Source organism: Eubalaena glacialis, chromosome 9 (assembly GCF_028564815.1).
Source record: "Eubalaena glacialis isolate mEubGla1 chromosome 9, mEubGla1.1.hap2.+ XY, whole genome shotgun sequence".
Taxonomy (NCBI): domain Eukaryota; kingdom Metazoa; phylum Chordata; class Mammalia; order Artiodactyla; family Balaenidae; genus Eubalaena; species Eubalaena glacialis.
Genome location: NC_083724.1, coordinates 57,235,410 through 57,261,881, shown reverse-complemented (window position 1 = coordinate 57,261,881; position 26,472 = coordinate 57,235,410). Strand labels below are relative to the sequence as shown.

The following is a 26,472-nucleotide window of genomic DNA, read 5'->3' as shown; positions in this document are numbered from 1 at the left end:
TTTCTGTCACCCCAAATAAGTCAAAACCACCTTGTGGACACAATAGCACAGTTCTCTTGGATTTTTATCTCTGAATCTCTCAACTTGGGCTCCCGATCTTGCAGGAGTCCCTTAAAGATTAGCCTTACCTCTGGCTAGCTCTTTATGTTAAGTGAAATCAGAACCACGGAGGAATCTGGGAGGAAATGATTTTAAAAACTTGAGGCCATGAATTAAGCTCCTTCCTTTGCCTTCTCTAAAGAATCAGCGTTTCTGCCGCAGATCTGTTCATTGATTTTCTTAGGAAAAAAACCCCAAAAAACCTTGGAGCAGAAATCCTAATCTGAGTTGCTCGGAAATAAGGAGCTATTGAAACCCACGGACTTTATTATTATCATCACAATTTATAACAATAGATCTGGAGTCACAAATCATTTTACTGTAACTGAACTTGGGCAGGCATCTGTCTCTGGAGCTAAGAATTCTTTTTAAATTCCACTTACTATCTAGTCAGCAGTGTATAATTTATAGTGAATAAAACTTTAAATTATTGTTATTGAGGTAAAATTCACATAATATAAAGTGTACAATTTAGTGGCACTTAGTACATTCACAATATTGTGCAAGATGCCACCTCTATCAAGTTCCAAAACATTTTCATCAGCCCAAAAGGAAATCTTGTACCCATAAAGCAGTTGATTCCATTCCCCCTCTTCCATATCCCTGGTAATCACCAATCTGTGTTCTGTCTGTATGAGTTTACCTATTCTGGATATTTTATATGAACAGAATCAGACAATATGCAATCTTTTGTGTCTGGCTTCTTTCATGTAGCATAATGTTTTCTCTGTTCATCAACATTGTAGCATGTATCAGCACTTCATTTCTTTTTGTGACTGAATAATATTGTGAATAAGTTTTTATTATTTAAAAAAATTAAGTACCTATTCTTGATACTTCTGGTTTTTTGCTCATTGACCACTTATGTACCAAGGGAGACCAAGACTTGAGATAAGAGAAGAAAACAGGTTTTTCACAAACCCTCTCACCAAGAAGGTAGGAATAAAGAGGAATGTACTTGTAGGGATGTGAATGCGTGTATTTCAAGGGGGTGGAGAGAGCAGAGCAGTTGCCCTTCCAGTAAAGATAGAAGCCAAGTTTCCCTCAGGCTAAGGTTGCAAACTGCCTTTCACAACTTTAAGTTGCTGTAAAGGGGTCTGTCCGAGTTCTCTGATTTCTTTTCACTCACATAGCCACCTGCAAAAGAGTGATTGGAGAATTTGGAAACTGAGTCAGAGACGCAGAGATGTTATCTCTTCATCTTCCGAATGTCCTGCAGATAAGGTTCAAACCACAGAATAGGAGCAACAGCTGTCACACCTTGAGCTCTTGCCAGGTCTCCCGGTCTAGGCCCTCAAAGCAGCCCTATTGGCCCTACTTCTCAGTTGGAGAAACTGAGGCACTGCAAGGTTAAGTAATTCACTGGAGGTCACACAGCATGTTGGTGGTAGAGAGCCCAGATGGAAGCAGTTTGAGTGCAGAACCCATGCTCTTAACCAATGCACCTTCCGCCTCTGGCATCCCTATTTTCTAATGAGATGTGGCAAGGTGCTACACTGTTCTTCTGGCCATTGGGGGTGGGGTGGGCACGGCAGGCTGGAAGAAGGTGGCAGCAGCAATGCTGACTCAATCTTCCTACAGGTGAGGGAGGGACCATCTGGGCCAGGCTCCACTCACAGTCGGCCCGTGTGCCATCTTGGGCTTGTGGACCACAGACAGAAGACCCTTGACTGCACCGTGGTTTACCATTTTGGCGTACGCAGGAATCACAGTTTCCAGGGCCTTGCCTGGAGGGAGTCAGATGCAGTAGGTGCATAGGACACAGGAAAAAGATTTTTTAGCAGGTCCCCAAGTGATTCTCATGCCACGTGGTCCTCAGACCACACTGTGAGAGAGATTTGTTATTCTCATCCAAGATCCATTGTTGTCCCTTTTCTCCTTTGGGTGTCTTGGAGAAGCACAGTTGCAGAGGCTATTTTCAACCAGTAAGGTCCAGATGGTCACAGGCTCACAGGGCAAGTGAAACAGGCCCAGCACAGAGCCCGCGAGAGGGGTTCAGGCAGCTGCAGGAGGAGGTAGCTGCGTAGAGATGCGGTCTCTGGGTGTACTCTCTTAGATGCGCTGAGCCCTGGCAACACTCATGCTCATTATTTTTTTTTAACTTAATTAATTTATTTATTTATTTATTTTTGGCCACGTTGGGTCTTCTTCGCTGCGCATGGGCCTTCTCTAGTTGGGGCGAGCGGGGGCTACTCTACGTTGCGGTGCACGGGTTTCTCATTGTGGTGGCTTCTCTTGCTGTGGAGCACAGGCTCTAGGTGCACGGGCTTCAGTAGTTGTGGCATGAGGGCTCAGTAGTTGTGGTACGTGGGCTCAGTAGTTATGGCTCGCGGGCTCTAGAGCTCAGTCTCAGTAGTTGTGGCACATGGGCTTAGTTGCTCCGTGGCATGTGGGATCTTCCCAGACCAGGGCTCGAACCCGTGTCCCCTGCCTTGGCAGGTGGGTTCTTAACCACTGCACCACCAGGGAAGTCCATGCTTATTAATTTTTTAGTTGTCTAAAACAACTGAGCTTCAGCATGGAGTCAGCTTCTCCCACCCCCAAACTGCTGAGTCACCCGCCTCTGTCCCCACTCACCTGCCCCTGCAGCCCCGGGAGGAAGGCAAATAAAGCCCTGGGCACGTGGCCCTCAAGTACCAATAAATCCCTGGAGACTTCTGGCTTCCTGGGTTCTTTTCTTCTAATACAAAGAATGTACTCTGGATGGAGGGAAGAGAAAATGCAAAATCCAAAGCCATTTAAAAGTCTAAGCACCAGTTCTTCTCTAGTGTCACAGATTGAATTTAAAGAATGAGAATTAAGTGCAAATTCTCTCCAAAAAAAATTTTTATTTGTTCAGCTATTCATTAATTGCTGAATCTTTACCCTAAAACTTTTAGTCTAGAAATGTACTTGAGCTCAGGTCAGAGATGAGGTTTTGACATTGCATTCCCCTGTTGGATCACATCCATGCTGGAATCAATTTAAAAACTGCCTTCCTAAGGATTAAAATGTGGCAGATATTAAGCGTCTTCCTAGACACAGGGTTGAGGAGCCTGTTTTTTTAAAGGTTTTATTTATTTATTTATGACTGTGTTGGGTCTTCGCCTCTGTGCGAGGGCTCTCTCCAGTTGCGGCAAGTGGGGGCCACTCCTCATCACGGTGCGCGGGCCTCTCACCATCGCAGCCTCTCCCGCTGCGGAGCACAGGCTCCAGACGCGCAGGCTCAGTAACTGTGGCTCATGGGCCTAGTTGCTCCGCGGCATGTGGGATCCTCCCAGACCAGGGCTCGAACCCGTGTCCCCTGCACCGGCAGGCAGACCCTCAACCACTGCGCCACCAGGGAAGCCCTTTCCTTCCTCTTAATATTTACAACATGAGCATTTCTCCCACATTATTGAATAGACTTTGGTAATGTTGTATTTAATACTATATGATGTCCCACACTCCAGATGTACTGTAATTTATTTGACCTTGATTTTTATATGCTGAAGTCATTTCCACATGTTTGATTTTTATAGATGAACATTCTTTTGCATTTTTCTTTTTTTTTTTAAATTTTATCACATCAACATATTCCTACATGTGAAAATACTACATCAAAAATTGTAAATTCTTTTAAGGCTCCTGGTACATCTTGCCAAATTGCTTTCCAGAAAGGCATTCAGATATGTATTCTATCTGCATCATGTAAGTGCTTATCAATTAAACTTTTGCCAGCGTGCATATTATAATTAAAAACAGAACACAGAAACCTTTTTCAATGTGATAAGTTTAAAATGGCCTACATTTTCACATGTATTCCTTTGATACAAAGGGTGAATGGTTTACATATTTTTCTAATGAGGCATTGATATTTTTCTTGCTGATGTTAATATATATATTAAGTTAAATATAGCTATTAATTTATAATAAATTATATAATATAAAATAATATATAATAAAATATAAATATGTACATTAAATTTATCAAGACAGAGAGAGAGAATGAGAGACAGAGTATACAGTATATTAGTCTCCTGTTTTAAAAATTTGTTGAAAATAATGTTTCAAGTTTGTCATTTGACTTTTCATTTTTTTGGTGATTGTTTTTGACATACAGAAGTTTTAAATTTTGTGTGTTCAACATGTGATTTTCCACTTTATGATTTCCTCTACTTTTTTGATTAAAGTGTCCTTGGCCATTTCGAATCTTAATTATTATAATTATTTAATTATGTTTACCTTAATTTTTAATCAGTTAAAAATTATTTATATTTAATTCTGATTTCTACTTGATTGGGGGGTGTAATATGGCATAAGTTTCCAATTTTATTTTTCCCTCAAAAGAGCCAATTTTGTCACCCCATTTGTTTCCAAAAGGCCTTTTATAAAATTTATTTTTTATTGAATTATAGTTGAATTATAATGTTGTGTTAATTACTGCTGTACAGCAAAGTGACTCAGTTATACATATATATATTCATTTTCATATTCTTTTCCGTTATGGTTTATCACAGGATATTGAATATACTTCCCTGTGCTATACAGTAGGACCTTGCTGTTTATCCATTCTTATATATGCCAGTTTGCATCTTAGAATCCCAAACTCCCACTCCTACCCTCTACTACCCCCCTCCCCCTTGGCAACCACCAGCCTATTCTCTATGTCCCTGGTTTTGTTTCTGTTTCATAGATAGGTTCATTGTGTCATATATTAGATTCCACATATAACTGATATCATATGGTATTTGTCTTGCTCTTTCTGACTTACTTTGCTTAGTATGATAATCTCTAGTTGCATCCATGTTGCTGCAAATGGCATTATTTCATTCTTTTTTATGACTGAGTAGTATTCCATTGTATACATATACCACATCTTCTTTATCCATTCACCTGTCAATGGCCATTTAGGTTGTTTCCATGTATTGGCTCTTGTGAATGGTGCTGCTATGAACACAGGGGTGCATGTATCTTTTTGAGTTATAGTTTTGTCCAGATATATGCCCAGGAGTGGGATTGCTGGATCATATGGTAATTCTATTTTTAGTTTTCTGAGGAACCTCCATACTGTTTTCCACAGTGACTGCACCAACTTACATTCCCACCAACAGTGTAAGAGGGTTCCCTTTTCTCCACACCCTCTGTAGCATTTGTTATTTGTAGACTTTTTTAATGACGGCCATTCTGACCAGTGTGAGGTGGTACCTCATGGTAATTTTGATTTGCATTTCTCTAATAATTAGTGATGTTAAGCATTTTTTCATGTGCCTATTGTCCATCTGTATTTCTTCTTTGGAGAAATGTCTCTTTAGGTTTTCTGCCCATTCAAAAGGCCTTTTTAGCCAGATATAGGTTCTTCCAAAATCAGAGAATCTCCTTTCCAATTGGCCATGGAAAAGGGTTATCGGACATGGCAACTTCAGTTAGTAATGAAACTGGACTGGTTTTCTACCTCCTATGTGGCCACCAGCAACAGGATACTAAGGAGCAGGAGGGACCAACCTGGAGTTTGAAGGGGAGGTAAGAGTGGTGCACCTTCACCCTCTCCCTAGGCTCCAAGGACAGCTCAGCTCATGGGGGTAGAAAAGCTCTGAACAAAAGGGGGATTTACAGATCTGGCCTCTGTGCCCTTTATTTATTTAGAAAGCACTGGCTCTTTTATTTTATTTTTTAAGATTTATTTATTATTTACTTATTTTAGGCTGCATCAGGTCTTAGTTGCGGCATGTGGGATCTTCGTTGACGCATGTGGCATCCTTTATCGTTGTGGTGCGCGGGCTTCTCTCTAGCTGTGGCCTGCGGGTTTTCTCTTGTCTAGCTGTGGCACGCAGGCTCCAGGGTGTGTGGGCTCTGTAGTTGTGGTGCGCGGGTTCCAGAGCATGAGGGCTCTGTAGTTTGCGGCACACGGGCTCTAGTTGAGGCGCGCGAGCTCAGTAGTTGTGGCACGCAGGCTTTAGTTACCCCGTGGCATGTGGGATCTTAGTTCCCCAACAAGGGATTGAACCCTCATCCCCTGCATTGTAAGGCAGATTCTTTACCACTGGACCACCAGGGAAGTCCCTGTTTCCTTTAGAAAGCCCTTTTCCACCAGCACTGTCAGCTCCCAGACTGCCTGGCTTATTGCAGGTGCTTACTGTAGCTGACCATTGTTACCAGCTCCCAAATATTCCATTGCAGAGCTCCATAATTAGGAAGACCAGTTGTCTACCGGCACCCTGAGGCCCTTGCTTAAGCCTGAAGGGACCTAAACCTGCCCTCTGCCCCGCAAAAAAACAAAACCCAAAACCAAAAAACTAATGGTGTCCCCTGAACCTGGGCATGAGCTCCATCCCTGGCCCTTTAAACAGAGTCAGCCCATCCTCATACCACCTCAGTGAGTACATTAAACCCTGTTGCTGTAGGCAACAGGACCTGTCTACAATATTTATCCAAGATCTTTTTTGCCTTTGGAATCATTGTTCTTGATTTCTCGATCTTTGATTCACTCTGCCTGTCAAGTTTTGACATCTTATCTGTCTTTTGCAACCGGTTTGCATTCTCTCTCTCTCTCTCTTTTTTTTTTTGGCCATGCCACGCGCGGCACGGATGATCTTAGTTACCTGACCAGGGATCAAACCTGGGCCCTTGGCAGTGAGAGCGAGGATCCCTAACCACTGGACCACCAGGGAATTCCCTGGATTCTCTTCTCACCTCTTGGCTTGGCACCTCCCTTGATTTTAATGTCAGTCTCAGAGAACTTTCACCAAGTGCCCCAGTAGCCCCTCTTCCAAGGAAGGAGGCATGTAGGCTATGGGATGACGTCTGTGGAAGACAGAGACTGGCAATTTACCTGAATCCTGACAGCTTGCATGCCTTTCCATTCACCTTGGCCAGGTTACTAGGAAATACTGGAGAGATGGCAAAACAGGGACTTGGGACTCTCAATGCCTGTCAAGTTGGTTTAACTCTCACTTTGTCCTAAAGGGACACACAAGAAAAACATAATTATCTGCCAAGCCAGATGAATTGAGTCAACCCCACTGATCAATAGCTCACCAGATGGGGCAGCCGAAGACTCTCACATCCCATTCCGTCCTCATCAGCAATTTGATATGTAGGAACTAGAATGTGTGTTTCAATTGACTGTGGTCTACTTCCCACGCAATTAAAACTACAGATAAATGACCTCAAATACTTCAAAGGCCAGACATTAGCAAAGTCTTTTATTAGCCTCTATCATCTAGGTGTGGTCATTGTGCTGCTCTGCCTGGCACTGAGACACTGAGTGATCTCATAAAACATAACCTAGAGCATAACCTTCCACTGCTCAAAACCACTCCAGAGTCCTTGCTGTGACCCAGGAAGCCCTCCTTGCACTGGCCCCTGCCCACTTCTCTGATCATCTCTCTCTATCACTACTCCCTAACCCCACGCTCAGTCTGCTTTAGCCACATGCCCTGCTCAGTGTTGCTTCAGAACACCCCAGTTCATTTCCCTCTGCTGGGAACATTCTTTCCTCAGGCTTTTATGGCCCTATTCCTGACTTCATGCAGAGAGAGAGATCAAATGTCATCTCCTCAGAGAGATCTTCTTTGATCACCTTGCTTAAAAGAGCAGCCTCGGTCACTCTCAATTCCCTGCTTTATTTTTCTCCTTAACAGTTTATCTGACATTTTATTCACACAGAAACACACACACACACACACACACACACACACACACACACTTTCGTTTATTGTCTCCCCACTAGAATGTAAGCTCTGTGAAGGCAGAAACACTGATTTGTTCATCTAGATGTTTCCCTACCTTGATCAGCATCTGACACAGAGTAGACAGCCAACAACTGGTAGCTTAAAAATATTCAAATGTGAATAGCATAGCTTATATAAGTCTAGAGAAAGACTGCCTTCCAAGACCCCAACTATAATAGCTCAACTTCCACCACCTAGGACTCTATGATTATATCAGGATAGGAAACTGGCTTTTAACCCATTCTGCCAAGGATTGTATAAGAAGGAAAATTCTGGAAAATAGTATTTAATGAGATTTATGTATGAGGATCTTTCACATGGATTAGCTGATTAATCCTCACTGAAGTTCTTTAAGGCAGTCGTTATCTCCATTATCACAGATAAGGACATTCACACTGAAACTTTACCTTGCATAATGCCATGTGTATTAAAGGTACATGATTCAGGAACTCAGATCTATTTGACTCCAACGATCAGGCTTTTTTCTTTTTCTTTTTTCCAGTCTTTTTTCTACTATGGTACACTGCCTCCCGTGGAATATTGTCAGAGATGCTTAACATACATTATTCAGAAAAAGAGCCCAGATGACTTAACCAGTAACACAGCTCCTGAGAAGTGTAACTTATCCCTAGGTTTTCTGACACCCACCCAGCCTAGCAAGTCACAGCATAAAATAAGTAAAGTGTAAAAGACCATGAGACATTCGTGCCCTACCCCTAGGAACTAGAGACCTCCACAACTTGTTATGCTGCAGTGGACAGAGTCATTTCCAAGGTTTTACCTTCCAAAGATGGTGGAGGTGCTGAATTTTTGGAAAGAGACAAGACAGTAAGACAGCTGGTTCTTATAAAAAGACAATATATATTCATTTGCTCATTTAATAAATATGTACTGAGTGGTGACCATGGGCTAAGCACAGAGTTAAGCACTGAGGACATAGTAATGAATAAATAAGATAGACATTGTCTTTGGTCTCATGGATCTTACAGACTAAAAAGGATCTTACTTAGCTAAAATTATGCTGCTGCCATAAAACTGTTATGATTTCATTCATTCACACAATCAAGAAATATTTATTGATTACATACTACATGTTGTGTTAAGAGAAGGAAATCAAATGGTGAGCAAAACCAGACATGATTCCTGCCTTCATGGAGCTTACAGTCTAATGAGGAAGATGTTAAATAATTACACACATACAAGGTGCTATGAGATCCTACAATTAGGGGAAACTGACTTCATCAGATTAGGAGATTCTTGCTTGAGGAAGTTCCACTTAAGCTGAGACTTGAATGATAAACAGGAGTTAAAACTAGGCAATGAGGGGAGGGAAGAACATTCCAGACAACTCAGTGTGTAAGATCCTGCTGTAGAAGGAAGGATGGTGAGCAGGAAGGACTTTGAAAGAGGTCACTGTGACTAGAGAGTTGGAAATAAGGAGTGCCCTGGTCTCAGGTGGGCCTGAGCAGAAGGCAGGGGCAGACCGGTCAGGTAGTGCACATTCCCAGTTGGTCTCTAGGTTAATAGACAGGGTACCGCAGCAACTCCATGCTGGAGACACAGAGATTTGAGGCAGAGAGGCTCATTGCATCAGCAGGAAGAAGACTAGATGCTCACTAGGGTCTACACTGAAACCAAGGCTCTGCTTCTTCCCACCCAGGGCGACATGGAGGGAGGAATGTCTTTTCTGAATCTTCCTTTCCAGAGTGCCATATTCAATATGCTGTTTTGGGAACCCACTGAATTAAATTTAAGTTCTTCACCTGTTACCTGTAAGTTCTTCAGCTATTAAGAGGACATAAAAATACTTTCTTTTCAGGATTCTTATGAGAATCAAATGAGATAGTGTATTAAAGCACTTAGCACAGTGTTTGGCTCATGGAGGGTATTCAAGAAATAACAGCTATTATTTATCTTAGTCTGTTAAATGGAGACAATGGTTACCTCACATGGTTATGAAGATCTGTGATTAGATCACTGTACGTGGAAGCATGAGGCTAGGCCTCCTCTGCGCAGTCCTGTTTCTAATATGAAGAGCCAGGCGCCTACTTTTTCCAGAGCCTATTCTAACGCTCCTTGCGAAAGTTGGGCCATTGCCTTCCTCATGATGCGTAAATAATGAACCTCGTGCATTCTTTTAAAAGCAATCTCTCTTTTCTCACGTTTCTAGGTTTATGGTTATCTTTCCATTTATTAATCTCTGTCCCCACACCAGGCAGGGAAGCCCTGAATAAGAAGGTACATCCATCACGCCCAGCCGGCTGTTGGCCCTGCCGCGGAGCCCGCCAGCAATCTGCCCGAAGAACCTGGGTCGCGGCGCGGCGGGACCGGCCAATCAGAAGAAGTTTGGCCCTCTGCAGTTTCCGTCCGCTCACTAGGAGGCGCTGCGGCCGCCGCGGCGGCTCCCGGGGCTGTCGCGGGCCGGGGCGGTTGGACTGGCTGCTGACGCTCGTGGCCATGGAGTGGGGTTCGGAGTCGGGAGCTGTGAGGCGGCACCGCATCGGAGGGGAGCGCCGGGACGGCCCGGCGGCCGCGCCGCAACTGGAGAGGGAGGCCCTGGCGCAGGAGCCCCTGGCGGACGCGTGTGGCGGCGGCGCGAGGACGCGGAAGCGGAGTGGGGAGGGGAGCGGCAGCGCGAGCCGGCGCGCGGGGACCGGACTGTCTGAGGCGCGCGCCTCGCTGGGGCTGGCGCTTTACCTCCTCGCGCTGCGGGCGCTCGTGCATCTCTCGCTGCAGCAGCTCCTGGTGCGTGGGGCCGCTGTTGGCCACCGCGGAGAGTTCGACGCACGGCGAGCCAGGTACTGCCGCCTCCGCCGGGCCCGGGCGTCCCTTTTCGGTGCGGGACCCCGCACCTGTGTGCACCTGCCCCCGTGGGGCCTCCCGGGCTCGCCGCCCCCGCCCGGCTGCACGTGGGGTGGGGTGGCCTGGCGCGTTCCCCTTCTGGAGCCCCAATTTGCGGGACGCGGGGCTCGCGCGGCCCCCTTTTAAGCTCTTCGTACAGGTGAGGGTGGCCAGGGCGATTGCGCCGGCTTTTCCATCCCTTTTTTGCCTCACCTGCAGATGGTTTGGTTATTAGTAATCGCCCATCTTTCGGAGCAACTTACCCTTTTTACTAGCTCTCCTACTTTGCAAGTGAGATGAAAGGCTGTGAGGTTTGTGGACCCAGTTCGGTTTTCTGGGAAGGGTCCGAAGGGGCTAATGCAGTGGTCTAAATCTTTGAGGGTCACAGGTCTCAAATCTGAGAGCTATGGAGGCTCTCCCTGGAAGACGGCACATTCAAAATTTTACTATTTCAGAACTTCTCAATTTCCTGGAGTTTGTCCTTGGGTCCTTGGTGTGTAAGGTTTGGCTTTTTAAAAAAAAAAACAAAAAAAAAACAAGAGACCTTTAAGTATACTAGGAAACGTGAATTAAGTCAAAGGTATTGTGACCTAAGTGTGTCAAAGCTCATAAAATCATAAGCTAGCAGACTTTTCAACAGCCATGGTGTTTTAGAAAACTTTTTAAGTACAAAGTGCTGGAAGCTTATTTTCTTAAAGGCTTTCTGAAACACGGCTCCCCACCCCCTGTTTTCCTCACTTGGAATGCAGTGAAAAGACAAAAAAATTTTTTGTTTGTTTTAGGGGTAGAGTTGGTTTTGGCCTGAATTGAAGTTACTTGGCCTTGTGTGCACAATGGGAGGGCTGAGTCCATTCTTCAAAAGTTTTTCTTTGCTTATTTAACCTCTTGACTTAATTGTCTTTGCTTTTGGTTTCTGCTACTTAGAATCAGTAACCCAGCCCTCAGTAACCCTACAGAGTGTGACACAATGAAATTGTATTCTGTCCTGTCTAGCCATCAGCAGTGATACATTTTGAATAAAATCTCTTGTCTTTGTATTGATTCGATATGGGGGTTGGGAGAAGTTGGGAGTGGAGTGAGTGTAGAAAACTGAAGGGATGAACTCACGGAAGGCAAAATAACATGATGGAACTTTGCAAGTGATTTTCACATGTTACCTGAAATACTAAAGGCAGCCTCGTTTATGTGAGAAGTCAGAGAACTTGTTCTTTGGCAAGGGGAAGTGTGGAGGAAAAGTTGCTCTGTGCTAAGTGTTAGTTTTAAGCCTAGGACGCCTTGTCATCGTGATTCTTCTGGTTGCTTCCAGGGATTATCTTGAACACATAACATCCATTGGCCCCAGGACTACAGGAAGTCCAGAAAATGAAATTCTGGCAGTGCGTTACCTTTTGGAACAGATTAAACTGATTGAAGTTCAGAGCAACAACCTTCACAGGATTTCAGTAGATGTACAACGGCCCACAGGCTCCTTTAGCATTGACTTTTTGGGAGGGTTTACAAGCTACTATGACAACATCACCAACGTTGTGGTAAAGCTGGAACCCAGAGATGGAGCCCAGCATGCTGTCCTGGCCAACTGTCATTTTGACTCAGTGGCAAACTCACCAGGTTTGTGCCTGTTTTTTAGTCATTTTGAAATCCTCACAACAAGAAAGCTTGTTAACTCTAAGCTGCTTGAGCAATTGTGGGCACTATTTTCTTAGACAAATCTTTTCATTGCGATGGAAGATAGGATGATTAGAATAATTATCATTTAGTTTAAGGTCTACCTTTCAGTATTCTCTCAAGTGCTTTGTTTACTTAATTTTTAAACATTAGTGCCAGCAGCCCAGCGACAGGGCATCGAGTATTTCTGGCAGACTGAAATAGCCTTATCAGTGTTACCAGTGTGTGTTCTTCAGTCATGGAGTTAGGTCCTGCCACTTCAAGTGTTTACTCAGCTAGGTGTCGTGCTAGGCTTTGGGGTTATGGGATAAAGGAACAGTACTGGCCTTCAAGGGACACATGGTTTGGAGGCTCACTCTCCTAGCAGTTTCTGTCGACCTATAACGTGAGAATGTTGGTCCGTTGGGGATGCCATACTGGTAGAGTACCTCATTAATCCATAAATCTTGCCCTGAAAATACTTCGGCAGAATAGAGTACTTGATGTTTAGGACAGTGCCTGACCAGTAAATATTTGTTGAATTCAATATCTCCTAAATCGAACTTCAATTTTTTAGAGTAAGATTCCTCAGAAAAAGGTTTTCAGTGGCTAGAAATTGTAAATAGGGAAGAATAGAAAATAATAGCAATTTGCAGTGAGATGGCATCTGGTTCAGTCCCCTCATTTGACACAGGAATACACTTAGCTGATCACCACTGATCTGAGACAGGTCCAGGAGCTGGGTTTCCTGGCTAGTCAGTTCTTTTAGCTATATTTGAAAGGAAGGAGAGTATTAGGATGTAGTTAATGTTCCCTTTGGCAAACTACTTAACTTCTTTCCTCAGTTTCTAATCTGAAAAATGGCGATATAACAGTACTTTCCTAATGGCATTGCTTAGAGGATTAAATGCGGGTTAAATACGAGTAAAATAGTAGAATAGCAACTGGCATGAAAAATCCTTTTTTTGCAATTAGTAGTTATTTAATATTAAGTACTTCCGGATTGCTTAAACTTACACCATCCCCAATATGAACATCTAGAGTTATACAAACTATAAATTAAAATTTATGTGCTTGATAAAATTTTTCATACTAGGATATCTTTAATTAGGAATCTTGCCAATTGCATTTAGAATGTAACATGCTTTTTCAAAAATTAGTATGCACTCATCTGTTTTATAAGGTCAGAAATACCTTTGTGTGTGCTGGGGAAATTAGTGGTCTTGTATGTCCATTTCAAAGCGGTAATAAAATAAGCATCACCCTATGCCCACTATTTTGATCCTTAAAATCCAGGAAGGGACAAATTAACATCATGGTTATTTAAGAGCATTATATAAGAAAGACATGTATACAAGTATCAGAAACAAACAGTACCAAATGTTAGAAATCACATATATGGAGTCCAGTAATGAAAGGATGGCATTTTGTGGGTTACTGGAACCCATTTTTAACTAAAATTTTGTAAGGATACCTATGCCAACAATCTCAGGGAAATTTCTGTCATTAATAAATTGTTAAAAATAGTTTTAAAAACGTTCATAAAATAGACTGTCACCTAAATTTTTTTAGTGGATGAACAAATTGAAACATGGTTATTTTTTAAGGGTACTTCTCAGCAAGGTATCTGGAACTTAGGAACTGATACCAATTAGGAGTAATGTTACCCACAGAAAGACCTTAAATATCTTCTTGGGTTTGCTGCATGGTTCCAGGTTGTTATTCTGGGGCTGGCTTCAGTTTCAGGGTTAATTCTAAATGGAAAGGGATGTTGGTTAAGCATCCAGCCCTTATAGATACTGTCCTCTGACTTTCCTTCACTTTCTTAAAGATACCTGACCCTTCTCTAGGTTTATTCTCAGACACCAGAGCCATTAAAATAAAGGAAGATAAAAGGACAGTTTAACTTTTAATCAACTCTATAGAGATATGTATCTTTAAATTTCCATTTCTCTTCTTTTGAATAAAGAAAAATTTTACTGCTTTTTACTTTAAAGTAAGTCACAGTCTCAAAGTTAAAAATCCTTTGTTTCCTTTGGTTTTTGAAAGGTGGCACTTTTTACTGATAGCTACATTATACTTCCTGCTTGATAGTACTTAGGTAATTATTACTTTGTTTCACTTCGATTAAAATACAATCCAGTAATCACTACTGAGACAAGTATAGCTAGTAAGTAGTTTCTTCTCAAGTAGGAATGGGGTCTGGAATTTAACAGCACCAAAACAAGCATTTTAGCTGGCTGCAGAGCCTTCCTTAAGTTTGCAAAGAGGAGAAGGAAAAGCTAACACTGAATGCCTACCACGTGCTAGGCACTGTGCATTACCTTGCAATCCTCACAACACAACTGTGAAATATAGATGTCATTAATCTGCTCTCTAGACCAGGAAATAGTAAAGGGGCAGAGCTAGAATTTACATCCAAGTCTTTCTTACTCTAAAACCCACACTATTCTCTGTAGCACCCTGCCTCCCACTGTGTAAACCCAGACATGCTGTTGCCTGGGTTGTTACTGTGCCTATTTACTTTGATTATTCTTTGAAATTTTATTATGGAAAATTTCAAATATATACAGAAAGAGAATTGTTTAATGAACCTGAGTGTACCTGTCACCCAGCTTCAACAGTTCAATCTTGGTTCTCTACTGCCCTACCCCCCACCCCTGACCTTGACTATTTTAAAGCAGATCTCAGCTATATCAGTTCCTCTGTAAGTATTTTGGGCTGTATTGTTGAAAGATAAGGACTCTTTTTTTTTTTTTTGACATGCTCATAACACCATGAATTACCTCACTGAAAAACTTAACAATAATTCCTTAATATCATCAAATATCCAGTCAGTTCCTTAATGACCTCTTATGGTACTTTTGAAAAAGTCTTGGCCCTAAAGTCATCTTTATAATCACCTTTAATTAATATATAACGTTTCTGAATTAAGAGGTTAAGTGATTTGATGAGGTTCTCTGCTTTATCAGTGCTGGGACCAAAGATTATTACTTAGGTCATTGGTCTCCTTTCCTGTATCTTACTAGATTGAGTGTCTTCTTTGTACTTTTTCATCACGTGATCCCCTTGGAGAAACTTTAAAAAATGCTACACTATCCACACTGACCTCTCTTATGATTTTGGCAGGAAAACTAGCAGGAAGGGAGTGGATGGCAGTTGGAGATGACATAGGAAACCGTGAACACCAGAAGTGAGGATACTACAGAGGACGTGGAATAAGGATAAAGAATTTTAAAAATTGCTTTGGGCGATGAGAATGCCAGTTTTCAATATTGCCGTAGGTCCCTTCTGGTTGATTATTCAACAGGTATTAATTGAGCAACTATTGCGTGGCCAGGCACAGTTCCAGATACTGAGAGTAAATCAGCAAGCAAACCAAAGATTCCCGTTCTCTTGGAGTTTACTGCTGGTGGGTGTAGTTATCACCAGATGATGACAGAGCTATGCTACTTGCAGCTATTGTGATGCTTCCTTGATGAGAAAACTCTGTTTCTTGCCATAATGGTTCATACTGTAAAAGTTTTAAAATCTGAGAAGCAAATCTGTTTTTCTGATTTAAAGGTGCCAGTGATGATGCAGTTAGCTGTTCAGTGATGCTGGAAGTCCTACGTGTCTTGTCAACATCTTCAGAAGCCTTACATCATGCTGTCATATTTCTCTTTAATGGTGCTGAGGAAAATGTCTTGCAAGTGAGATTTTACTGTTTTAAAGACTAGGCTTGAGTAATAATGGTAATGAGAATAATAATAATAACAATAGCTAACACTTACGCATTTTGATTATTCATTCGAGTAGTATCATAAAATGACATGCAAAAGAGATACTGTACTGGGCAGTACTTTAAAAAAATCTACAGCCACTTATGTATACATGTTTAATATTTGAAAACTCAACTTAGAACAGATCGTCTTGTCAGTGTTTTATTCATAAAAGGGCTCTGTGATGGCATAATTATTTGCCTCAGGTTTTCTAGAGTTTCAGAGATGTTTTGAGGCAGGCACACGGCATGAATGCCCAACCACAGGGATAGCGCCTTCCCTTCTATTGTTTTGCACTTTCTTTTGCACAGGCTCACACTTACTAAAGATGTTGTTTGGCTCCACTCATGGAAATCAGGCTGCCTTCTGTGAAGAGTGACTTTCTGCTGAGCAAACTGCACACGGCCATTAGGCAGAGAGAGACACACAGATAGATGTCTTTAGATCCTGCCTTTGAAAAAAAAAATGATTGGTTTTTTTTTTATTCTTCCCCTCATCAACATAGACGTTCCGTCCTTTAAAAAAGCAAAATAAAGACTTTAATAGTATAAAATTGTTTAACTGATATCTGTTTTCTTTCCTTCTCATTCAGGCCAGTCATGGTTTTATTACCCAGCACCCGTGGGCCAGCTTGATTCGTGCATTTATTAACCTGGAGGCCGCGGGTGTAGGAGGGAAAGAACTTGTATTCCAAACAGGTGTGTGAGGCTGTACGTTGTATATTTTAATGCTATTTTTGTTTTTATAAAAGTAGAAGTTTTTTGAATGTAAATAATCTAATGAAATGAACATTCTTTTAAAATCATGAGACAGTTTTAGCTTGTCTTTTTGAAGTTTTTAACAAAATAATATTAATTTTAATGTCATAAAAATCCAGTAATATGAATCAGAGTTCAAAGCTCAGATTTGTTTAGTTAGGGCATACTAAAATCTGATGTTGGTCGTTTCATGCCATTTTCCTGCTCTATTAGAAATTTGGGTAATGTATTTTAGCCAGAGATGTAGCATTTGCTAGAAGCTTAATAATGAGGAGTGTTTTGAGGTATGAGGTGGGCTAGGGGAAGTGAAGAAGGTGATATGGGAACTTGTTTTTTATTTTTTAGCACCCTTCACAGACATGATATTGTTTAAGTTATAGAGATATGTTAAGTGCTAAGTATGTCTTCATAACCTAAGCAGTACCACATTTTAATATTCTCCATCCAACTTACTTTAGACTTTTACCACTCAAAATGAATGTATATTTTAACTTGAGCCAAACCTTTGAGCATCTCAAGGTTATGAGGTCAGAAGCAAGGTTCTCCCTTCTTTTCACCTCAAACCTTTCTGTTTACTCTTCATCTGAATAATGAGAAGAAGCTGGTACCTAATATCTATAGGGGTCAGTGGATGCAACACTATTATCCATTTTCCTCTAATTCTTGGATGTCAGTCAGGATAAGAGGAACACTTGATATAACAACCACCAGATCAAAAAGCAGCAAGAGAACATTCTGTAAGCAAAGAGGACACTGTGTCTTTCTTTTCTCTGGTGAAAATACTAGGGCTGCACATGGGCAGGAGTGTGTCTTTGTATATTTTCCCTCCTGAAAGTGTACTATAATTCAAGTACCTTCACATCCATACTTTTTAATTTGTTATCACTGGACCCTGCCCCTGTACTTCTAGGACCCAGAGAAGAACCAGTCTTAAGGTTTAGTCTGTGCCTTTCCTACATTTTTTCTGTGCGTATTTATTAATGCATACATATTCTGTGTGTATATATTAATATATCTTTCGTACATATAATCCAGAGAGGTTAAAACACATTTACCTAACTCCTGGGTATACATTCAAAAAAAAAAAAAAAACAGAGACATTAATTTGAATAGTTACATGCACTGCAATGTTCCTAGCAGCATTATTTACAATTGCCAAGATATGGAAGCAACCTAAGTGTCCATCAACAGGTGAATGGATAGTGTGTGTGTGTACACAATGGAATACTACTCAGCCATAAAAAAGAATGAAACTTTGCCATTTGCAGCAATGTGAATGGACTTGGAGGGCATTATGCTAAGTGAAATCAGTCAGAGAAAGACAAATACTGTATGATATCACTTATATGTGGAATCTAAAAAATACAACAGACTAGTAAATACAACAAAAAAGAGGCAGACTCACAGATATAGAGCACAAACTAGTGGTTACCAGGGAGGAGGGGAGGGGCACTATAGGGGTAGGGGAGTAGGAGGTGCAAACTATTGGGTGTAAGACAGGCTCAAGGATGTGTTGTGTAACATGGGGAATATAGCCAATATTTTGTAATAACTTTAAATAGAAAGTAACCTTTAAAAATTGTGTTTCAAAAAAAAAAATACTTAGCTAGGGTTAGCAAGGGCTACATCCAAGTCATTTCATTTATTTATTTACATTTATTGAGTACTCATTTATGCTAGGTCTAATTTACAGTCCGTGCTCTTTTTACTAAATGTGGACAGTTAGACATAAAAATTCTACAGTTTACATTTTAGATATAATTGCATTATTTGGAAGGCTATAAACAAACTGTTAATAACAGTCACTACTGGATGGTGGGCATTGCTGTCAGAGCTGTGGTGGGTGTGACTAGAGTGGAGGATGGGGCAAAATGTGAAAAGCCAATTTGAACTCTCCACTGCTTCATAAACTTACAACCGGAATTGCCATTACAGCTTAACTGATACTCTGTATAGTTTTCTGTATTGTTTAAATTTTTTGCATTTCATATGATTACTTTAATAATAAAAACAGACTTGTTACTAGTTAGCAATATATATACAATTTAAATGTTTTACTCATTCTAAAATAAAATCCTAGTATTTCAAAATTAAGTTTTTTCTAGAGGGGCATCCTACAAATATTTGTAAAGAATGTTTCCCCCCTTTCTTTGAGTCTTTGTATGCTGTTTTCCCTCTAGGTTTTGGTAGCTTATTCTTGTGGCTAAACTGTATACCTGAAAGCTTTCTGGGCACTTTCTGACAGTCTAATACCTTTCCCAGTATCTCTCTCACTTCCAGATGCCCTTCCTACAAAAGACTAGCTTTCTTGTGGGGATTGCTTTCAGAAAGCTAGTTAGTGTTGCTTCCATGTCTGAAGAGGGAGGATGAGGCCTCCTGGGTCTGGAGTCCTGGGGAGCTCTGCCAGACCACCCTGTCCTCAGCTTCTGCAACAGGCGCTTTTATCCTGCACAGTAGCGCTTATCCTGCCCTGGGAACGTTTCCGTTAAAACAGTTTGTCCTCTCTAGTGCTCTGTTGTCACTTCAGAGAGACATTCGTTTGGGGAGTTTTTAGTGACTAGAATAATCATTACTACCTAATTAAAAAAAAAATTTATTTATTTATTTATTTTTGGCTGCATTGGGTCTTCGTTGCTGCGCACAGGCTTTCTCTAGTTGCCGCGACTGGGGGCTACTCTTCATTGCGGTGCACGGGCTTCTCATTGCGGTGGCTTCTCTTGTTGTGGAACACGGGCTCTAGGCGTGCGGGCTTCAGTAGTTGTGGCTCGCGGGCTCAGTAGTTGTGGCTCGCAGGCTCAGTAGCTGTGGCGCATGGGCTTAGTTGCTCCGTGGCATGGGGGATCTTCCCGGACCTGGGCTCGAACCCGTGTCCCCTGCATTGGCAAGCGGATTCTCAACCACTGTGCCACTAGGGAAGCCCCTTAGAGTATTTTTTGAGGTTCATCCATGTTGTAGCGTGTATCAGTACTTCATTCTTTTTCTTTTTCTTTTTCTTTTTCTTTTTTTTTTTTCTTCACCACACGGCTTGCGGGATCTTAGTTCCCCACCAGGAATTGAACCCGAGCCCTTCTGCAGTGGAAGCGCAGAGTCCTGATCACTGAACCGCCAGGGATTCCCAAGTACTTCATTCTTTTTTATGGCTAGATTATATTACATTGTATGGATATCCTGCATTTCATTGATCCATTCATCAGCTGATGGACATCTGGATTGTTTCCACTTTTAGGTTATTATGAATAATGCTGCTATGAGCATTTGTGTGTAAGTCTTTGTGTGGACATATAGTTTAATTTCTTTTGGGTGGATTCCTAAGAATGGAATTCCTGGGTCATATGGTAAATTTATGTTTTAACTTTTTAAGAAACTGCTAAACCAAATAAGTTTTATTTTAGAAGAAATGTAAATTCAAATAACAGTAAGAATTTTTTTAATACTAGATTTGCAAAAAGTAAGTAGAATGATAATGCCCAGTTCTGATGAATACAGAGGAACAGGCATTTTCAAACACTATTGGTGGAAGTATAGATTGGTGCAGTTTTGGGGCAGTTTGGCCATATGTATCACTTTAAAAAATGTACAGACTCTTCTGTCCAGCAGGTCCACTTGCAGGAATTTATCCTGTAGAAATAGTTGCACATAGACGCATAGGTCTAAGTACTGCATAATCTTCTCAGCTTTTTTTCATAAGAATGAAAAACTGAAAACACCTTCCACGTCCATGCATAAGGGACTGGTTATATTAGTGTTGAGTTAAACATCTTACTTGGCTTCCATAATAATATTTGCTGCTCTCGGTCTCCTTTTTTAGTTCCTCATTTTTTTGTTTATTCTGGGCATTGATGCTACCAACTAAAGTTAGAAGAAAGCAGAGCAGAGGGAATGATGCTGTGTGTGATTTGGTTCTGGACTTCCAGGGAACTTTGACTTTTCATTGTTGACATTACGATCTGCCTCCCCTCAATATCACACATGCTCATGCCCTTTGCTTTAAGAAAGATGGGATTCATTCTTTAAGAAGAAATGGGTACACAAGAAACTGGAAGTATCATGGGATTTAGATGATAGTAGGAGAAAGACTATAAGGTGAAAATATTTCTGTGTGTGCCTCCCACCTTCCTCTATGAGATAATTAAGATAAGAGCTTTCTGGGGGAGGCAGGATAGGTAGTGATGAAGAGCACAGCCTCTGTATTCTGCCGACCCAAGTTCCAATCTCAGCCGTAGCATTGCAACCTTGGAGCTCCATGCTTCAGCTCCTCATCAGTAAGACTAGGATAGTATAGGATTAATAACCAGTGAGTAAAATCCTCAAGTCTGTAATTTCTTGTTTAAGAGCTGCCTTTGCCCTGTTTATATCACAGGGAGTGTCTTACTCAGTAGTTCATCTGCCTTCCCCATCCCAGTCTCCCCAGTCTTCCCTTTTTCACCAACACTTGACCTGTCTGTGACCTGTAGGCCTCAGTGGACAATCAGTGAGAGGCTGGAGTGGGGCTGGAGCACTACTGTGCAGCAGTGTGATCTGAAAGGGGTCAAAGGCCAGGCAGTGGCTATTCAAAACCCTTTCCTACTGATGGATCTTACGTTTTTCTCAAATATTTTTTATGGTACAATGCATAAAGTGAACTTAAACTTGATAATATCCTTAGGTGTCTTTATTTCATCTTTTATTAAAAACTAAGAAAAGTACACAGCTCTGAGAGTGCTCAACTTAATGAATTCTTACAGACTGAATAAGTCATGTAACTAGAACCCAGCTCAACACTGAGAGTATTGTGGGTACTCCAGAAGCCTGAAGCCTCCTCTGTGTCCCTTCTCAGTCTTCCTTCCCCAAGATTACCCCATTCTAACTTATGCCTTGATAGATTTAATCTTGCTTGTGTTTGAACTTTCTGTAAATTGACTCATACGCTATGTTTTCTTTTGTGTATGGCTTTTTTTCACTTAGTATTATATCTGTAAGATTCCTCTATGTTGTGTTTAGTTCATTCTTTTTCATTGCTGAATAATATTCCGTTGACAAGGATATCCATTCTACTAGTGATGTTAGGTTGTTTCTAGGCTTTGGCTCTTATGAGTGGTTTTAGGAACATTCTTATGAGTGTCTTTAACACACATGTTTGTGTATGCACATTTCTGAGTGGAACTACTGAGTCATAAGGTGTGTGTAATTTCAGCTTTGGTAGATACTTTTGGTAGATATATGCCATACTTGGATGCAAAAATCCTAAATAAAGTATTAGCAAACTGAATCCAGCAATATATGTGTATTTATGTGTATGTGTATATGTGTACGTATATATATATATACGTACAAAAAAGATAATGCTTTCCAACCAAGTTGAGCTTATTTCAGGAATACAAGATTTTTTAAGTTTCACGTGTACAACATAGTGACTCAATATTTGTATATATTGCAAAATGATCATCAGTAAGTCTAGTTAACACTCATCACTGTAAAGTTGCAAATTTTTTTTCTTATGCTGAAAACTTTTAAGACCTGTTCTCTTAGCAACCTTCAAGTATACAAGACAGTATTATTAACTTAATCACCATGCTGTACATACACTACATCCCCATGACTTATTTATTTTATAACTGGAAGTTTGTACCTTTTGACCACCTTCACCCATTTCATCCATCTCCCAAGCCCCCCATCTCTGGCAACCACCAATCTGTTTTCTGTATCTATGAAGTCCTCTTTTTTTTTTTGGTCAAGATTCCACATATAAGTGAGATTGTATGGTATTTTTCTTTCTCTGTCTGGCTTATTTCACTTAGGATAGGCTGAATAATATTCCATTGTGTGCGTGTGTGTATACACACACACACACACATTTTCTTTATCCATTCATCCATTGATGACACTTAGTTTGCTTCCATGTCTTGGCTATTGTAAATAATGCTGCAGTGAACATGGGGGTGCAGATATCTTTCTGAGTTAGATTTTGTTTTTTTGGATAAATACCCACAAGTGGAATCATACAGTAGGTCTATTTTTAAATTTTTTGAGGAACATCTGTACTGTTTTTCGTAGTGGCTGCACCAATTTACTTTCCCACCAAATTCACAAGGGTTTCCTTTTTTCCATGCCCTCACCAACACTTACTTCTTGTCTTTTTGGTAATAGCCATTCTGACAGGTATGAGATGATATCTCACTGTGGTTTTGATTTGCATATCCCTGATGATTAGTGATGTTGAGCACCTTTCAGGGACCTCTTGGCCATCTGTTTGTCGTCTTTGGAAAAAAATGTCTATTCAGGTCGTCTGTCCATTTTTCAATCAGATTGTTTGGGGGGTTTTTTGCTCTTGATTTGTATGAATTCTTTATATTTTAGATATTAACCCCTTATCAGAAATGTGATTTGAAAATATTTTCTCTCATTCAGTACACTGCCTTTTTTATTTTGTTTATGATTTCCTTTGCTGCGCAGAGGCTTTTTAGTTTGAAGTAGTCCCACTTGTTTGTTTTTTGCTTTTGTTGCCTTACCCAAAAAATCATCATCAGGACCAGTGTCAAGGAGCTTACTGCCTATGGTTTCTCCTTGGAATTATATGATTTCAGTCTTTTAAAGTTTATTTATTTATTTATTTATTTATTTTGGCCACACGGCTTGCGGGATCTTAGTTCTCCAACCAGGGATCGAACCCGCTACCCCTGCATTGGAAGCTCGGAGTCTTAACTGCTGGACCACCAGGGAAGTCCCTGATTTCAGTCTTATACGTTCAAATCTTCAATCCGTTTTGAGTTAATTTTTGTGTATGGTGTAAGATAGTGGTCCCTTTCCATTATTTTGCTTGTGGCGGTTCAGTTTTCCCAATATCATTTATTTGAAAAGACTGTCCCTTACCAATTGTATATTCTTGGCTCATTTGTTGTAAATTAATTGACCATATATATGTGAGTTTACTTCTGAACTTTATTCTGTTCCATTGATCTATGTTTCTGTTTTTATGCCAGTATTATACTGTTTGCATTACTAGTGCTTTGTAATATAGTTTGCAATCAGGAAGTGTGATGTCTCTACCTTTGTTCTTCTTGCTTAAAGTCGCTTTGGCTGTTTGGGGTCTTTTGTGGTTTCATACAAATTTTAGGATTGTTTGTTTTATTTCTGTGAAAAATGCCATTGGAATTTTGATAGGGATTGCATTGAATCTGTAGATGCTTTGTATGGCACAGACATTTTAACAATATTAATTTTTCCAGTCTATGAGCACACAATTTCTTCCATTTATTTGTGTTATCTTCAATTTCTTTCATCAGTGTCTTAAAGTTTTCAGTGTACATTTCTTTCACCTCCTTGGTTAAATTTATTCCTTGGTATTTTATGCTTTTTGATGCAATTGGAAATGGGATTATTTTCTTAATTTCTCTTTCTGATAGTTCATTATTAGTGTATAGAAATGCAAATGATTTTGTGGAATGATTTTACATCCTGCAGTTTTACTAATGGTAAATGAAGATGGCTTAATATTTGAGTCACTCTATGTAGTTCACCACATTATCAGAGTAAGGGAGAAAAACCATGTCAGTTGATAATCTCAGCGTAATCATCTCAGTAGATAAAGAGCAAGGATATGTTCCTTCAATAACAGTACATTTATCACACTCAAAAAGTGTGACATTAGTATAAAACTGTTAAGTGAATAAGCAGTACATATTCAGATTTCTATTGTTCCGATAACATCCTTTGTTTTGTTCTTTAGTCTGAGTTCCAATCCAGGATCAAATGTCAGATGTATTTTGATACATCACAGTCATTATATAACACGCACATAAAAAATATCAGTGTGAACTTAATTATTATAAAGTGAATACCCTTCTAACCCCCACGTGTGAAAGAGGATAGACTCTTGCTACACCCTCCCAGAAGTTTTCCACCCGCCCCTTCTCAAATACAACTCCCTCCCTCTCATCTAAGGTTAGCCATTATCCTAATTTTTATGATCATTACTTTCTTTCCTTTATAGTTTAGCTTTATCTGTTTTTCAATGTGGTTTTAATATTTTAATCATATAACTTTATTAATATCTAATTGTAATAGTAATAATATTTTAATATTTTAACATGATGGTTTGATAATCTGTTTCCCCACCATCATTTTTCTTTTTCCTTTTACATTTGTGTTCTTCTCAGTGCATCACATCAGAAGCATGTAATGTCTGTCTGATTACTGACGGTGTTAACCTTCTATCACTTGATTATATTTGCCAGGTTTTTGTACTTTGTAAAGTTACACCTTTGTAATAAATATTTTGAGGCTGTGTAAATATCCTGTTTCTTATGAAACTTTGATCCTAGTTTTAGCAATCATTGATGATTCTTGCCCCAAAGCATTTTTACTATAATGGTAGCCAGATGCTGTTTTCTGGGTCCGTCATTCCCTCTATAGTTAATAGTTGGAGCTCACTAGAAGGAAGGCTTTCTCTTCTCCCTTGTATTTATTTCAATGTTTCATGTATGTTTTATTTTATGGATTTTATATTCTGTTATAATCATTTTGATGCATGAATTGTTCCAGTTTAGGCCAGTGGCAGCCCCTTCAACTGGTGCCTGTCCCTTTGACATGTCTCTGACATGTTTGTTTGAGCACTTTGTTACTTTCTGGCACAAGATGATCCCACTTACCAGTATTTTCCTAGGCTCAGATCTGGAATTGGGCATATCCTTAGGGAGAACTGGTTCTTTTAGTAGATAATGGTATTCAGAAGCAAAGATCTTGGTGCTGAGTATGTTTTTTTAAATATTTATCCTATTTGGGGTTTGTAGGGCTTTTTGAATTCATAGCTTGGTATTTTCTGTAAGTTTTGGGAAATTATTGGCCTTTGCCTCTTTAAACATTGCTTCTACTCCATTCTTTCTCCTCTTCCTCTGAGATTCCAGTTACTCATGTTAGACTTTTTCACTGTATCCCATATGTATTATAAGCATTTCTATGTTTTCCATCCCTATTTCCTTCTGTGCTTTAATTCTCTGGATCTATAATTTTTTCTCCTGTTGTGTTTAATTTTGTATTAAACTATATATGTATTAAAATTCTTAACATCAATTATTATGCTTTTCAGTTCTAGGGTTTCCATTTGACTATGTCTCTCACTCTGTCTTTGTTAATAGGCTATACTTGTCTAGTGAAATTCTTGCTATCATCTGTGTTTTTATATAATTAATAATATTTATTTTAAAATCCATGCCTGGTAACTCCAGTCTTTGGGTCACTTGGGTGTCTGGTTCTGTAGTGTTTCTCCACCCATTCCCTCCCCCACCATTTATGGTTATTTTTTTCTGTAGGAAAGCAAATTGATTATCTGTTTATAAAGTTGTAAAAATGTTGATATTCTTAGATTTCCTGAAATAGTTACTTGATCTGTCTACAGCAGACAACTTTTTGGTAAATTTAGTTGTAATATACAACCCTTGAATCTCAGTGGATTACAATAGCAAAGGCTTATTTGTTGCTTGCATTACATTCTGGTTCCTGAGTAACTGCAGCTACATCCCATGGTTATTATGTTCCATGTGTCTTATTCATTCTGAGACCTAGGCTGAAGGAGAAGCCCTCATCAGGGATGTTTTAGTCTCAGGGCCAAAGTTAATGGGAGAGATGGACCATGAGATGGCTCTTCAGAGTCTTCTCAGTTGAAGTTCATTTCTCTCCCATTCACAATCAATTGACCGAAGC

At 40.3% G+C, this 26,472-nt stretch overlaps 1 protein-coding gene across 2 annotated transcripts in view; it reads left to right on the top strand.

Annotated features, from left to right (window-relative positions):
* The first annotated feature begins 10,176 nt into the window (after positions 1–10,176).
* Positions 10,177–26,472, top strand: part of ERMP1 (endoplasmic reticulum metallopeptidase 1) — a 52,080-nt gene continuing 35,784 nt past the window's right edge. Inside the window, exons 1-4 of one of the 2 annotated variants that reach the window (XM_061200404.1) lie at positions 10,177–10,588; positions 11,938–12,239; positions 15,840–15,967; positions 16,629–16,734. In XM_061200404.1, the coding sequence (XP_061056387.1) occupies positions 10,248–10,588; positions 11,938–12,239; positions 15,840–15,967; positions 16,629–16,734 (877 nt within the window). In that variant the 5' untranslated portion in view covers positions 10,177–10,247. Of the gene's footprint in view, positions 10,589–10,718; positions 10,792–11,937; positions 12,240–15,839; positions 15,968–16,628; positions 16,735–26,472 lie in introns of those variants that run through there. The other variant, XM_061200405.1, reaches the window with a different exon arrangement.